The following is a 16,620-nucleotide window of genomic DNA, read 5'->3' as shown; positions in this document are numbered from 1 at the left end:
CTAACTGGAGTAGTGACAAGAGTGGAATTACTAATTACTACCTTTTATTGAGGTGTCAAATGGAACAATTTCTAAGATCTCAAATATTTCTCTCAAGATGAAGTGAAGGGAATTTTGAATTTTAAGTGCTTGAGGTTTGGTGGCCAAAAACTGAGTTGGATAAAGGCATAAACTTCAGTACCCGGTGAATGTAGCTCACTTATAAAAATTGGCAGAAACTTACTTACTGTTAAGTTTAAGTTTGGATAACCTGGTCAATAGATGACCCAAAGTCCTGATTTTCATGGACCTATTCTGAGTAGATTTGGAGTTATGTATATTCAAGTACTTAACATTGCTTATCACATATGGCCCAGGGCTAAGGCTGGCAGGAAATCCCTTTGAGCTTCCCTTCATTTTCAGTCATTTCTTTCTTACCTCTGTCTCCCTTTCTTCTGCTCTTCCAGAGCAGCCTCTTAAGCAATGTAATTGATAGCAATTCTTATGTTTGTATGGATATGCCTGACTTGTATTTTTAGTCAAAGTTACTTCCATAGGGACATATATGATGCTTAAATGCTTATTTTGGTTGGTGCTCTTGAGGAATGTTAGATTTTTAGGTGGTACCTGTTTATCTTAGTGTAACTTTTATGTGCTTTAGATCTTTCAGTTAATAAACTAGTTAATGTTTTAGAAAGAGATGGGGAAAAATAATTAAAACCATAAGATGCTTTGTCATTTGCTGGAATCAGTTCTAGTGATTTGATTGTGTGGTGTTCTTGTAGCTTTCAGAATCGGGGAAGTGGAAGTTTATTTACTTTCTAATTTTTCTGGTACACAACAGCTCTTTCAAAACAGTACAAGATAGCTTCAGGTACAGCTGTTGTAAAAAAATAATTAAAATTGTGAATCCTAATAACCTTAGGAAAGGCAGAAATTTGCAACTGTCTAATTATCCATAGTGATGTGAATATAACTTTAATAGCCTGCTGTGAATTTAGATTTTCTGGTAAGCATTTTACCTGTTAAACTCATCGAGAATACTTTCTTCTCTCTCTCCAGCTTTCCTCTCTCTTCCTTTCTCTAGGCAGAATTACACGTAAATCATTTCAAAACAATTAATGCTGCTTTAGTCACAAATTATTGATTTTTCCATTCATAGCGTATATAGAATTGCCGCACTATTTAGATTCTAAAACCAGGCATTTTAATTGTGTTTTCCAGGAAGATATGAATTTAAATGAAGATAAAAAGGCACCATTGCGGGAAAAAGACTTCGGTATCAAAAAAGAAATGGTGATGCAGTACATTAATACTGCTTCTAAGACAGTAAGTAAAACTGTCAAGTTGAAAAATATTGCTGAAACATGATGTTGTGTGGAAAACAATGCCTTTGTCTAATGAAGTACTGAAGTGTGTGTGCCACTGTAATCAGAGGGCTTTTGGATGTATGATTAAAGGCACATGAAGTGTAATACATTTGTTTAAAAATATTGCCCATCTTATCACTTTTAAACTATGTTTTTGACCAGTTACATTGGTAAGAAACATTGTGGTCTACTGTAAGAGATCTTTCCTTGTTGGTGAATTAAGATGGGCATTGATTTCCAATGTCACCTATAAACAAGCATAATATTTGTATTGTAGGAAAATGAGGCTAATTTTATTCTACCTAAATCAGAATACATAATGGGTATATTTTTAATGTGAGCTTCTTGAAGGATAAAATTATCTTGTTACAAATTATAACTGCAGGTATTGAAAGGAGCTTTGAACCTCCACATGGCTGCCAGTTTTTCAGGGAAACATAAAATATGTGGGCAGAAATAATGACTAAATATCTAAGAAACCATGACTGGCATAGAGAATCAATGCATTCTTTTCATGGAGCAGCAAATGAACTTGACTAGTCATATACAAATTGTAAATAAATGAATTGGATGAAAAATATAAAATGGACACTAACAAAGAAGTGAAAGACAGTAGAAAATGACCATGGCTAAATTTAAAGTAGAATTGAATTAGAAAAGAGCAGCTTAACACACTAGTTTTCACTGAATACTTTATCCTAAGGCCTGGTTACAAGGACATAAGTTATTTATACTTTAACTCCATTTATCTACTAGACTAGTCTGTGACTCTGAGGTATTTCTTTTGGAAGAAAGATTCAAGTGGTGTTTAATTTTTAAACATGTCTCACATTTTGGTAGCCTGATCAGTTGTAGAAATCACTGTGAGTACTGTGCTTTGTACAGTTCTTTATATAGATGGGCTCTGTGTCCTGCTGTTTAGATGCTGATACTAATTGCTTTTGCCCCTTAATGATACACATAGACATTGCAGGTCAGCATTAAGGGTATAGGAGTCAGAGCTCTGTTGTTTTGATCTGCTTATTTATCTTGTTTGACCCTGGGCATCTTATTTTACTTCTCCGAGCTTTAATTTCTCATTCTTAAAATGGGAAAACCTACAACATACCCTTATTATCAGCATTAAATTGTTTATTCCAATTTTAAACTGGTGGCTGCTGCTTGTGGTAGTGGTGATAATAGCAATTGTTTTTCCTTGTGATTTTTTTTATTCTTGGTATTGAAATCATACCATAATCAATAGTATGTGCAAAACTACATAAGTAATAATACACATTTACTACTTATAAGTTCACATCTTTGAGATAGTCATTTTCTTATGTTTACTGAGTGTCCAAATGTCAGGCAGTCTTTTTAGGCACAGGAGATGGGGCACTAGGATATTCTACTACTCTTGTCATCGCGCACTTGTAACTGAAACACACAGATACACATGTAATAGTAGGTGAAATGTGATGTGCAAAAAGAGTGAGAAGAGATGATGGAACTGTATGGAATAGTCAGTAAAGACAACTCTTAGGGAATTTTAAATCTACCAATCATGAATTTACTAAATAGAAGTACAAGGAATACTACATCAGAAGTGGTTTAGAAAACCTTTTGATATATTAATATATTTTAATTCTGGAATTTGAGATAATAAACTTCTAAGAGAAAAACTGTTTTGGACTTCATAATAGTGGATCTATTTCAGTTTGCATTCGATGACTTTAACCTTTAATCCTTTAATCATTTTTGTCTAAGGTTAGAATTTATTTATCAGAATTGGGTAATTAAATTATCAGACTTGAGTAAATTAGGTATCTAAAGGATCATTACAGCATTGACTCATCTAATTAGTGTGTGGAGGATCATGGCTTTTTCTAGGAGAGTTCTGAATAATTTGGCAGATGGTTAACATTATAGAAAGTTCAAACTGACCAATCATGTTTCTGCTTGGGAAGTAGAAACACATGTTATTAACTCTGTAGACTTTGTCATGCCACTTTATTTATATTAATGACTATTGAAAAAGTTAGTGAGAAAAACAGAGCCAAAATTTGTAGATGGGTTGTTCTAGAGAGGATAATGCCGAATTCGTGTCAAGTAAATTTATTATTTGATTTTTGCTTTGAGATATTTTTTTCCCCCCTGGGTAGTCATTAAGATTACCACTGATACCTGCAGTTGATTTGAAAATGTTTATAAACATTAATCCTAAAAGTAGGCCTAAAGTAGGTAAGGTTAGTTTTTAGAATAAAATGGGAAAAAATAGGGAAAAAATGCCATCTCTCAAACTAGTTATTACCAAGACTTAAGTGTGAGTTTTGGTGCTCAAGATGCAATACTGACTTTCTGCAGTTAGGAAGGTTTATTAAATTAAGCAACGATCATATTAGTGGCCGACAATGCCAGATTCATTTCTTTCTAATTTTGTAGGGCATAGGCATGTGTTTGTCTAGTACATGGTATGGGGCTTCTGAGAAATATTTCCCCTCCCTCATTTAAGGACCCCACTTTGGAGAGCTGCTCCCTCTGTGCTAAACAGTTATGCAAGGTTGTGAGGTGCCTGGAGAGTGGCATCCTGGAACTCCTGCTCTGGCCCAGTGCAGTCCTCTTTCTAGCCCCTTCCATTATTATGTGAAGTGAGACATGTTTTTATTTAAGCTGCTTTGAGTTTTTTTTCTTTGTTGATGTAATGGCTTGATATGTCATCCACATACATTTTTGCCTATGTGGGATCTCTCTAATTCTAATTTGCTCTGACAATTACTGTTTCCATTCAAAGGACATTGTTAAAACCCTACCATTACCCAGCATGTGTTCACTCAGAGAATAGATGACAGAGGTACTACTGGCCCTGTGTTCATTCTCTGGTAAATGACTCACTGAAGAAAATGTCTTTCATGGAGAATATAGAATTTACTTGGGTTTGAGTTTCTAGCTGGAGAGATTAGTGTGCAGTTGGTAATAAGGATCTTGAATAAAGTTAAGTAGATTAGACGAAGGGGAATGAAGGAAAGGGCAGGAGAATACGAAATGGAAATATAGTGGAATGAATCTGATGTAAATTTTCTGTGTGCATATGTGAATACACCATAGTGAATCTCTCCATCATGTACATCCATATAACTGGGGTCCCAATTAGAATAAGATATATTCCATGCTTGTATAATTATATCAAAAAGGACTCTACTCTCGTATACAACTAAAAGAACTAATAAAATAAAAAATGAAAAAATGAAAACTAAAGTGGTTGTGAAGAGATAGGCAAAATGGAAGATAACTCACAGTTGCCAGAAAAAGTAAGAGGAAACTTATGGAGCAGAACAGGCTGTGGTCTCTTAAGCCACTATTATGAAGAGCCACTTCAGAAAACACTCAAAGCCCGAATTCAAATCAAAGAGAGCTTTATTTACCTGGCCAGGGACTGTCACCCACCCATAAAGACTGAAGCTCTGTGGGACAGCAGCAATTTCCTGGCCTGTGTCTTGGGAATATAAGTACGAAAACCAACTCGATTAACTACATCTTGGATCCGAGCAGGCGTTAGACAACCGTATCCTGAGTTTGGTCGGTTAGTGAGGGTGAAAATCTACTTCAAAGTCTTGGGTCACCAAGACCACCATATCCTGGGTTGAGTACATTTTGTGGGGTACAAAGTACAGAAAACAATATATTATATGAAAACAACTTTCATTTCAGTTTCTCAGAAACAAATCTTGTAACAGTTTTTATAGAAGGCAGCAAAATAGTGTCTTAGGCCTATGACAGTTCTTGCTTTATAATTGCCTTATCTCACTTATCAAAATCTTATAGCTATAATCTATGTTTTTTTACTAATCTGTAACCTATAATTTAAACTCTTATTAATTGTATTTATCACTTCACACCATGACAACCACAGCTGCATAGGATTTTCACTGTTTTCCAAATGGAAGGTACTGAGAAATGGTTAACTGAACCATAAGTATTGTTATTATTTTTTTTTTACTGTGGCTATTTTTCATTCTTGTCTTCCCTTAAAATGCTTTAAGCAGTTCTCCAGATATTGCTAAAATATGGTTTCATAGTCAAGATTCTTGTGCTTTATGTGGACAAACCAGACTTGGGAGATGGATCCTAATATTTGCTGCCTTTTCTTGGTTTTGTCTTCTTTTTCTCTTGCATTGGGTACATCAAGCCCTGTGTCTGTGACATCAGGGTTTATGTCAGTGCTTATTTTCTTATTGGTATTTTGAGCTGTGTTTAGGGTGAGCTGGCTCCATCTACATCATGTCTGAATAGTGTAATACAATCTGCTATGACAGGGTTCACAGGAAATCTTGGATTAATTTATTCATAATTAAAGAATGCATTAAAAAGGACTACTGTTCATAATAAGACTGGGAATGAGATACTTTCTTTATCACAAAGAATTAGTAAAAATATATGCTATATTTTCCTATCTGTTGAGAGGAAAGAGTCTTTGTGTTCCACCCTGAGGTCTTTCAGGCTAATCTGTGGCAATGCAAAACTGCAGAAGGCCTGAGAGATGAAATCCTTCATGCCAGAAGAGTGCAAGGAACCCCCTGAAAGGAGTGGGAGATCCTGTGTAGAGGAAGAGGATCAGAGGGAGTAGGAGTCAAGAGGAATGAGGAGAACCTGAAAGATATCTTTGTGGTATCTTTGTGTGCATGTAGAATTTTTGGGAGAGAGTGAAAAATATGAAGGGAAAGTGCTTTCCTGCTATCTTGTATAATGTGTTAGTTCTCCTGGACCCTTCAGCAGAGATGAGCCTTTGCTCATCAGTGAGTTAGGGCTTGAATTTCCCCCAATTTTTTGTACATTAATATGAAACTGTCCTGCTAGTTTGCAACTAGATTGCTTTCTGTTAGCATGTAGCCTTCTTTTTTGGCTGTGGATAAAATACTTTAAATATTTCTCTTTGAAATGCATTCTTCTAGTAAAAGCCCTTCTGAATGCACTAGCATGTAGCCAGAGACTGCCATAGGGTCCCCATCCCTCCATTTGTTTGGTACTGGCTTGTTTCACAGCTACAGTGACATGGCCATTTAGGTAGATGGCTACCTCATATAACTCAGATTCTTACAGAGAACATCATTCTTTACGTTCTATTTGTTTAGTCTTTTTTTTTTTTTAATTCTTTTCTGGAAGTTGTGGCACAGTTCCTCTTTTATAAATGCTCCTAGAAGTTTGCCAGTTCCCTCTGACTTTGTTTTCTATTTTTGTTTTTAGTAGTAAAACTAGTTTCTATGTGAACAGTATTTATTGAGAAAGTTCATATAGTATAACTTTATTCCTTGAACCTATTCTTAAATGTTACTGAAATTCTGGCCTAGACTTTTAAAATAAGAAATTAAATATCAAGTACTACAGAATATAACTTTAAAAAGGATATAAAAATACCATAACAAATTCTTTTTAAATACAGGAGATGGCTACATCCACTTTGAATTCCTAAGTGTGGAACTATAATCCTCTGTGTGGTTATATGTATACATTTGAATGAGTATGTATGTATGTATGTATATATAATATTTGTATACATGTTTCAGTGTTTAAAAGTATTTGAGAGGTCTTATCATGGTACCACTTGTTTTAACTTGAGTGGCTAGCATTATGTTTTCAAGTACGAAGGATATAGTATTGTGTAGTATGATCTTTCTAGATATCTCTTACCAGAAAAAGTTATATTTTGAGAAGATGTTAGTCATATATTCAGATTTGTGTGTATTTAAAAAATATTTTTGTAGATGGACACAATATTTTTATTTATTTATTTTATTTATTTTTATGTGTGCTGAGGATCGAACCCAGTGCCTCACACATTTGAGGCAAGTCCTGTACTACTCAGCTACAGCCCCAGCTCCTTGCATATATTTTTTTGAGATGGAAAAATGTGGAGCTAATTTGTTTTAGCATTGATTTGTTACTACTGTAGTAGTAGTAAATACATTTTCATACCTTTCATCATCTATTTTTCTTGCTTAGGTGCAGTTTCAAATGTTAATTAAATATATTGTCAGAAACAAAGTTATTGTTTTCTCTCATTCTTTGTTAAGGAGTTTCATATTTTAACTTCTAGAAACTTAAGGGACCAAAGTTATACATATTCTTGATAATTAAAATTACCATGGTTTATTGTTGACTTGACCATCAAGGTTAGGATTTGATGAAAGCAACCTTACAACATGGAAGCTTAGTAGAAAATGAGGGTGCTATTAGAAGTCTATAACAACACCACCCTTGCCCACAATACTTTGTCTATTTGTCTCTAGGTCTTGCTTGCTGAGTAGGAGAAAATTTCAGAGCTCGGGGCAGTGAACTAATTTCCTAAATTTCTGCCTATGTAGGGCAAGTTTTATTTATGTACAATTAAAATTATCTTTTTACAGCTCAAATTTATCCAGTTTCCTTATGCATTGTTTCTGGGCAGCTCTAGTGGTGTTTAAACTTCTCTGCTATCATTGCATTGTGGTATTCTTTAGATAGGGGATGGTAATGAAGAAACTGATCTTTTTTTTTTTTTTTAATAGGAAGAAATTAGGTTCAAATTAAAATTGTTCATTTTTGGCTTTTAAGAAATCTTACAGGTTGAGATATTTTTCTTCTTCATATTATTTAAAAAAAAAATTTTTTTTGATGCCTGGGAATTGAGCCAGAAGGGCTTAACCTCTGAGCCACATCCTCAGCCCTTTTTATGTTATTATTTATAGACAGGGTCTCTCTGAGTTACTTAGGGCCTCAATAAGTTGCTAAGCATGGCTTTAAAATTGCGATCCTCTTGCCTCAGCCTCCTGAGCTTCTGGGATTATAGGCGTGTGTCACTATGCCCAGCTATTATTATTATTATTATTTTTTAAAGACTTACCAGATAAAAGTGTTATTTACTAGCTGAAATGTAGAGACTGAATTGGTCAATGTTTATTAGCATTGTTGGCATTAGAGGTCATCTGGGGTTTTCTTATCTTTGGTCATTCAGTTGTTTCTTGGCCCAAGACATTTTGCTATGCTTATACTTATTTTTATAAACATAATTAAACTTTTTTCTGATAACCAGAAAAGTAGTGATAACTTTGCAAGTGCCAGCAAGAAGAGACATGAAATCATGGTGGTTATGAAAGTGATGACAAAAATGTTCAAATGAAATGAATATTTTGGAAGAAGAAATATTTCTGAGAGAAAATGAAAAAGTAAGGAAAGTTCTATGAATGAACAATTTTTCAGTGAGCAAAGAGGAAGGATAATTGATGAAGTGAAGGGGAAAAAGTGGCCAAGAATAATAGCCCTCAACCTTGATATTGATCAGAATCATCTGGGGAACTTTAAATATCTCAATGTCCAGGCCACACCATTTAACAGTTATACCAGAATTCCTGTGGTTAGGACTGAGGCATTAATATCAAGTAAATCTTTCTTGGGATTCCAGTGCACAGCCAAGAGTAAGAACTACTTGTCTGTAAAGGATGAGCTTTATCACCAGATGTCTCTTAGTATAACATTATTCAACAATAGACTAGGAGTTGATAAAATGTAAAGGCTGAGGTTGGTGAATATTTGTGGCTGCAAGGCTGCTTGCATGTGCGTAACATCAAAATGTATGTTTCAGTGGCATATATACTGAAGCTACTAATAATTTTGACAGATATTCTGTAACTTGGAGAAATAATCAGAAAAATATGTCCCAAAGAACAGGTATCAGCACGGAAAGAGAGCGTATGCTTTTAGAGTATGGTTTTAAAGCTTCAGTGAACTGATTTATCTTTCCAGTTGGTGGCATTAAACTTTAGTGACTAAGTTAGTTAAGATTTGAGGCCTTCTTTCAATTCTTAATTTCAAATGGAATAAATTATATGTGTGTGTGTGTGTGTGTGTGTGTGTCTGTCTGTTTGAATCCTTAGCGTGTCATTCATAAAGTGCAAAAGGCATTTGTTCCTTATTTTTTGGTTTTCTGATTTATTACCATTTCCTAATGTGCAGTTTAGTGGTACTGCCGTAATTCTAAGAACATAAATGTGGTCAGTATAGCCTCTTATTATCAGTGTGATACAAAATTATTTTCAAATCCCTTTATTTTCAGAAGCTTTCCATAATAGATTAAGTAAATTTAGGATCTGCCTATGGGATTCACTGAGGCATTAAAACAATGTAGTCTAAAAGTTAGACAATCTCATTTTTAGCTGTTCCTTATATATTACTGTTAGATTTTATGCATGGGCTTTTTCTTGGGAAACTTGCAAACTGTTTTGATAAGTTTGAAACCATTTCTTGGCGGTTAGTTTTGTTAAGGATGATTTTAAAGATGGTTTTGTTTTACTCTTTTTTAGTAGGCATATATAGTAGTTATTAGTGTCCCCCCTTTCCCCTTCCTTCTCTTTGTACTATGCGTTGAACCTAAGGGCACTCTACAACTGAGCTACATACCACCCCAGCCCTTTTTTATTTTGAGGCAGTGTCTCACTAAGTTGCCAAGGCTGGCTCAAACCTGTGATTCTTCTGCCTTAATCTCCTTAGTAGTTGGGATTATAGACTTCGCACCTCCATACATGGCTAGTAGTTATTAGTTTTTTAAAATTTAGATCTGGAATATATCTTAGAGCAACTTTACATTTTGTAAATGGGAAAAAGGCTCAAGGAATATGTGACATCCTCAAATTAGTGATACAGCAAGGACTAGAAACCAGAACATCTTTCTTTCTTTGCTTTTTTTGTGTGTTGGGGATCAAACCCAGGAAGTTGTGCATGCTGCTAGGAAAGAGCTCTACCTCTGAGCTACACCCTCAGTCCCATCTTCCTTTTAAACCTTTTTGTAAAGTAAAGCAGATGCTTGGTAAATTACCTTAAGAACAATGCCAAGATTAATAAACATTATGTTGCAACCATCCCAGTAGGCCCTTTATCTGCCCTGCCCAGTCTGAAACCCGCTTAGGTTTCTCATAAAATCAATTACTCTTCTAAGAATAACTTTCTTGAGTTTGTTTATGGTTTTAACATACCAAAGTGTATCTTAAGGCACCATCATTGTTCTTTTATTTTAAAAATTGGAATATCTTTCCAGTTGGTGGCATTAAACTTAAGTGACTAAGTTAGTTTAGATTTGAGGCCTTCTTTCAATTCTTAGTTACTTTCATATGGAATAAATTTTATATATATCTATCTTTAAATCTCCAGATTCCCCATTCATCCCTATATTTGTCCAGTACAGCATGGGTTTTGCTAATTTGCATACTCATGGTGAAATTAACTTGTTTCTCTTTCTTCTGTATTTTCTAAGAAATGGCAGATAGATCAGAGGTTGGACCAGACTCAGGAAATATGATATTCTTTTAGCAGTGGTTACTTATGTCTGGTTTGTAATTAAAATTCTATAATTTTTTTTCATTTATCAATTGTAATAATTTTATAGACATTTCCTCTCATACTATTTGGCTACCAAGTGATATAGGAAATTTAGGATAAATGCTAGATTCTCTCTGCCAGTTTTCTAGATATTGAATTGGTTCCATCCTTTGAATTGATTCCCTGTCATAAATTCTTAGTGATATTTACATTGTTAATGTTAATAATTTATGCATCACAATTATTACTTTTAGTGAAGCTCAGATTGTCTTGCCTTTGGTTAGTGGGACTTTGTCTAGTTGTCGTCTAGTCATTTTGGCATGATCCTGGCAGCTTTGAATTGTTCCATTAGTAACTGCTAAGATGATCCTGGCTTCTTGTGTGTATTTCTCATGTTAGACCTTTCACCATCATTTCTTTTAGGTGGAGTGGTATTTCAGGATTGCCATATTGGAGCCAAGGATGCTTAGTACTAATGGGTGAATTGCTGTTTCTAGGCCTTTCCAGTGCAAGATATCAAAAGAGAAATATGTGGTTTGTGTATTTCAAAAGTTTGGCATATGGCATATGCTGTCTCTGTCTCCAACCTCTTTTCGTTCTTGACCAGTACCTGTGTCGATTAAGCATATAGCCATTACATTTCACGCAGTCTTCTTCAGGTCTTCATTTAGTCTTCACTTGTATGAATATCTGTTTTGAATGCTTATCACTAGTCCTTTTGTTGATATTTGTCTAGATATTTTGTCTTTCTGAAGTTTATTCCTTAGTAGATTCCTCAGAAGGCCTCATAGAACAATATTTCTTGAGTTTTGCACATTGATGACAGTATATGGCATTTGTTGCCTAGGGTCAGTTTTACTGGATATAAAAACTTTGCCTCACACACTTCCCCCTTCCTGCTTAAAATATTAAATTATGCTGCTTGCTTCTAGCATAAAAAAACAATAAATAGTGTTACTGTCTCAATGATTGGCTGGTAACTGGTTTTTATTCCTTATAGTTTACTGTCTTTTATCTGGATGTCTGAATGGGATGATTAGGTATGCAGTACACCATTTCACTGTGTACTTTAAAAAGTTCAATCTTTTTAAATCTGTTATCTAAATGTTGGATTTTGGTCTATAATATGTCACTTTCTTTCCAATACTTTTTGCCTTATTTTGATTTTTAAAAACTTAATTTCTGAATCTCTTGTGACATTATTATGTTTATTTTTGTATTCCTTCTACTTTAGTCTTCATTTCTGAAATGATTTTTATCTCCTATTTTTTCCCCAAATTCCCTCACCTCATTTTAAAAATTCTGCTTTAAATATTTGTTTCATGACTTATTTATTCCTCATTTTGAAATTAGAAACTGCAGTTTAATTTATGGGATTGTCTTTGAGATGCCTTTTATCTTCTGTAGGCATGTTCTCAGTTTTGATGACATTCTGGGCACTTTTTCCTCACAGTTCTACAATGCTGGAGGTTCATAGGATGTAGACCCCCCTGGCCTCCTCCCCTCATCTGCACTTTTCGTAGACCAGAAACCTCCCAGTTTTAGCTTTTGGTTCCAAATTGGCCTACCATGATTTCCAGTGAGTACTTGTGGGTCAGTATGGAATTCTTTTTTCCTGTTTGTCAGGTATCTTGTGGGTTCCTCTATTTTTAACCAACACAAATGTTTATATTGTGCGTATCATTTGTCTGCTTCTGGTTTTGTGTTCAACTGCTTGTCTTTCGAGGATTGTGGAGAGGATAATTTTGCTGTTCAATATGGTTGGCTTTTTGATCTTTGCTATTTAGTTGTTTTTGCTTCTTTTTTAAAGGATGCAGATAGTTTCTTAAACTCTACTGCTGTACCTCATACCCAGGTCCTCTAGACCCCTGATTTAAAGTCTCATATTCTTTTATTTTATGCCAATTTAGGTCTTTGGTTAAAAAATAATTCAGGGTTATTAGCATTTTCTTTTATTTTCCCCTTTTTTTCAAGGATGAAAATGATATATTAAGCAATGACATTTTTCTATATAACTTTAATTGATACTTTTAGGTTTTGCTCTTTATTTCAGCTGTAAACTTTCATCAAACCTTTTAATGGCTCATGACCTACAAATAGATTTAAATCAAATGTTAGTTTTAGCCTTAGTCTGTGCTATGTTTGTACAGTGCTGTCATCTCCTCATGTAGCTTCAGTAAGTTATGTAGCACGCATCCTTTGTGTCCCATTGATAATTGGAAAATTCAGACTGCCCTTCACTGTTATACCCCACCTCAGAAAAATAGGTCTCATCTGCCTGTGTGTGTCTATAAATTAGTGAGTGTGTTAAATCTATCCCAGCATGAACTCACTTCAAGTGCTGTGAAAGACTATCTTAAAGAATTTAAATTGATTGCAGATGTTAGTGCAATTAAGCAGGCCTGATGAGCTAAGAATCATGTTTCTCAGATTTGAATATGAATGCATTTTAAAAATTATAGTGGTGTACTTCATGTAAATGGAGTTCATAGACATCTGAGAGTTTTTATCACCTTCAGTTTTTAAAATGCTTCAGAAACATGAAAAGTGATGTGTGGTACCTTAAGCAGATACTTGGATGACTTAAAATATATGCATGTTAGTCTTTGTAGTTCTGTGCCATCCTTGACCAACTAGCATGGACTGGGAATGATTTCTTTCATTATTTTATTTGTCTATCTTATCTGCATTTTGTGCCTATAATTCATTAAAAAGTTATTCCGCAGGAAAGGTATAGAGAAAGTATAATGTTATTTCATTTCCATTTTTAAGAAAAAAAAAGTTTGACAAAACACCAAGTGAAAGCATTTAGAATAGAAGCTAGGATCTCCCCTCCTCCCCCCATCAGAACACTCACTGGTAGAATTCTACCTACTTCAAATCACTTTTGCTTTAACTGCTAAAATGTAAGAGAAAATTTTATATTTGTTTTAAAAAGTAGCATACTGGGTTGCAAATTAGGAAGCAAATTCTGAAACAAGACTGTAACAAGATTAAGTAGAGTGTACGGTGTGCTCATTTTCAATTTATTTTAAATTGATCCATGCACATTAAGTAATTAAACTCATCAATTTCTGTAACACATTGTAGAATGTTATGGACATTAGGACTTTATTGTATAGACAGTGGTAAAATAAAGCACAGAAATGTTGAGTAATTAGATACTCTCCAAATACTAAGAAAATTAATGAAATATTATTTGAAATGTAGCAACATCAATGATTTTAAAAGAATATGTTTTTCTAGATGGTGAAAATTGTCTGTTCTACAATAATTTATAAAAGTTTATCTTATTACATTATATTACCATTACATGGGCGGCCGTAGCTTGTTTTCAGGAGTTAAGAATAGAGTTCTATTGCTTTTCGCTTTCTGATTTTGGAAATTCATTTCTCTCTAGGACTATGTTTACTAAATTATAAAACCTAGGAGTTTGTTCTTTGGGAAAGTTTGGAATAAAGGCAGTATTTGTAGTCTCTTAGTTGTTGTTCTTCAGGTTCTAAATAAAGTACTTAGTGAATAAATGTTGACTGGGCGCAGTGGCATACAGCTGTAATCCCAGTGACTTAGGAAGTTGAGGCAGGAGGATCGCAAGTTCAAAGCCAGCCTCAGCAACTTAGTGAGGTCCTAAGCAACTTAGATTCTGTCTCAAGATAAAAAAATACAAAGGGTTGGGGATTTGACTCAGTGGTTAAGCACCCCTGGGTTTAATCCCTGGTCACCTCCCTCCCCTCAAAAAAAAGTTATAGTTGAATGCTTCTTAAGTCTTTATCATACCTGGAATAAAAAGTTAATAATCCTGAGCATCATAAACATACATTTTTTTTTTCCACATGAAGCATACAAATATATTTATATGTCACTCTTTGGATAAAGGGCAAACCCTTTGAGCAGGAGTGGTTCCTACTTTGGTTTTTCCTTCACAAGGCATGCTTATGAAACATCATCTGTGATCCCCATTTGTTTGTATGTCTTAAGTAGACCAAGAATTTATAGTTTTGAAGCAATGCAAGTGTAGACTTTATAAGAGATTTGTATGTTTTAATTTTCTTTTAACAGTATGATCTTTCCAGTTATCTTGCCCATACCTAATTTTTTAAAGTAGTTTTTTCAAGTAAATTTCTATAACCTGTCTTTCTTAATTCTGAATATAATATATCACAGAAGCAACTTTTAATTCTCACATATGATTCGTTAACAAATATAGACACTCTCACACTTGATAAACAGTTTGGATGTATCAAAAGTCAATTCTTGGTGTTACAGACTTCATAGGATTATACATGTGTAGTCTTATGCTTTGGGCATCTACCTCTGTTATGTACTAATGGAATGCCTAATGCTGGATGTCTGTCTCCAGAGTTTTAAAGTCATTTTCATTTTTTTCCTTTCTCTCCCCATTAGAGTCATCAAAATATATTTGTAACTTCAGAAAAATACATATTTCTAAAAATGTATTTTCTGAACAAATATTTCATGTGAAAAATTGTTTTTTTTCCTCTCCCACATAATTGTTTTATCCTGTTTCTGTTAGAAATGACTGATTCAGTTTAAGTGGAATCAAAACAAACAGAACATATTGGCTTGTGCATCTGAAAAGCCTAGGGTTTGGTTGACTTTAGAGAGGCCTAGATCCTTGTTTTCAAATGACCTAAGGATTCATTCATTATGCCTCTGAGCTCTGCCTTAACTATGTGTTGGCTTCGTTCATGCGTGTTCTTTCATGGTATACCTAGATGGTTAGCAGAAGCTCCCAGTGTAACTCCTACATTTTAGGTCAATAGTCCTCAAAAGTTTTAGATAAGTTTTCTTACTGGTTAAAACAAAACAAAACAAAACATTGATTCCCTAAGCCAGTATGTTTGTTTACCATAAACATGTTCATTGTACTATTCACTAAGCCAGTATATTTGTTTACCATAAACATGTTCATTGTACTATTACCTCATTACATTCATATTATAGATTAATATATTATTAAAGTATGTGAGTTGAGAATATAAATACAAAGTAACATGTTAATATTTTAGTTAAATTTTGCCTCATCTTCACAATCAATTTTGTTTCTCTTATTATTTTGTTTTTATTACAGTTTAGCTAGGTTAGATTAATGAGAACCTGAACATGTCTTTTTTTTTCTACTTTACATGTTCTATAAATTACTTCATGACTTATTTTCAAAATCTATAAAACTTTCTGAAATTGGTGCCTTTTTTATCTTTAATTTTTTTTCTTCTCCTCCTCCTAATTAGAGGTTTAAATTATTCATTCTACCTATCCTTCATAATTGAACCTTCCATTTTCATTGAGAAATGCTCTGGCAACATGCAGAAAGCACATAGTAATCATTGCATTCTCCTAAATCATGTTAAGCTCTGTGTTCTCTGAATTGGTCCTGCCCTCTTGGTGGTGGTAGGGAAGAGCTGGGGATGGAACTCAGAACCATATACAGACTAAGCATGTACTCTACCACTGAGATCTATCCCCAGTTCTTGTCCTTTTCTTATTCTTGCCTGTACTGGTTCCTGTATTCTTGTGCTGCTGACTTGATCCTGTCCTTCATTTAGCCATATGTAATTAAACACTCAGTTTGAATATACTGTTCTGAATTTAACAGTGCTGAGTAAGATATCAAGCCCTGGCTCTACCTTGATGTGTTGTACTTGAAGATAAAAGACATAAAACTATGAGTCACGTTATGAGTAATCCAGGTTAGATAGAGCCTAGTAAGAATCCTACCTTTGTTGAATTCATCATTCTCAACAGTGTGATGAAGAAAGGTGCTGGAGGCTCACAAACTTGGTTGATCAACATGCTGAGATTTAGCGTGTGTTTTATGAGCAGGCATGCAGTCTAAGCTGACACGTACTGATGTTTATATATTCAAATGCCAATTTTATAATTTAGAATCAGAAATATTGATAAGATTCTTATATTTCCTTTTTGCCTC

At 34.2% G+C, this 16,620-nt stretch overlaps 1 protein-coding gene across 3 annotated transcripts in view; it reads left to right on the top strand.

The window, feature by feature from the left end:
* Positions 1-16,620, top strand: part of Diaph3 (diaphanous related formin 3) — a 475,858-nt gene that overhangs the window by 69,872 nt on the left and 389,366 nt on the right. For all 3 annotated transcript variants that reach the window (XM_048791762.1, XM_048791763.1, XM_015486017.2), the window contains one exon: positions 1,204-1,308. In XM_048791762.1, the coding sequence (XP_048647719.1) occupies positions 1,204-1,308 (105 nt within the window). The remainder of the gene's footprint in view (positions 1-1,203; positions 1,309-16,620) is intronic.

This window comes from Marmota marmota, unplaced genomic scaffold (genome assembly GCF_001458135.2).
Source record: "Marmota marmota marmota unplaced genomic scaffold, marMar, whole genome shotgun sequence".
Taxonomy (NCBI): domain Eukaryota; kingdom Metazoa; phylum Chordata; class Mammalia; order Rodentia; family Sciuridae; genus Marmota; species Marmota marmota.
Note: the sequence above shows the minus strand (reverse complement) of the source record. Positions and strands in the feature narration are given on the sequence as shown.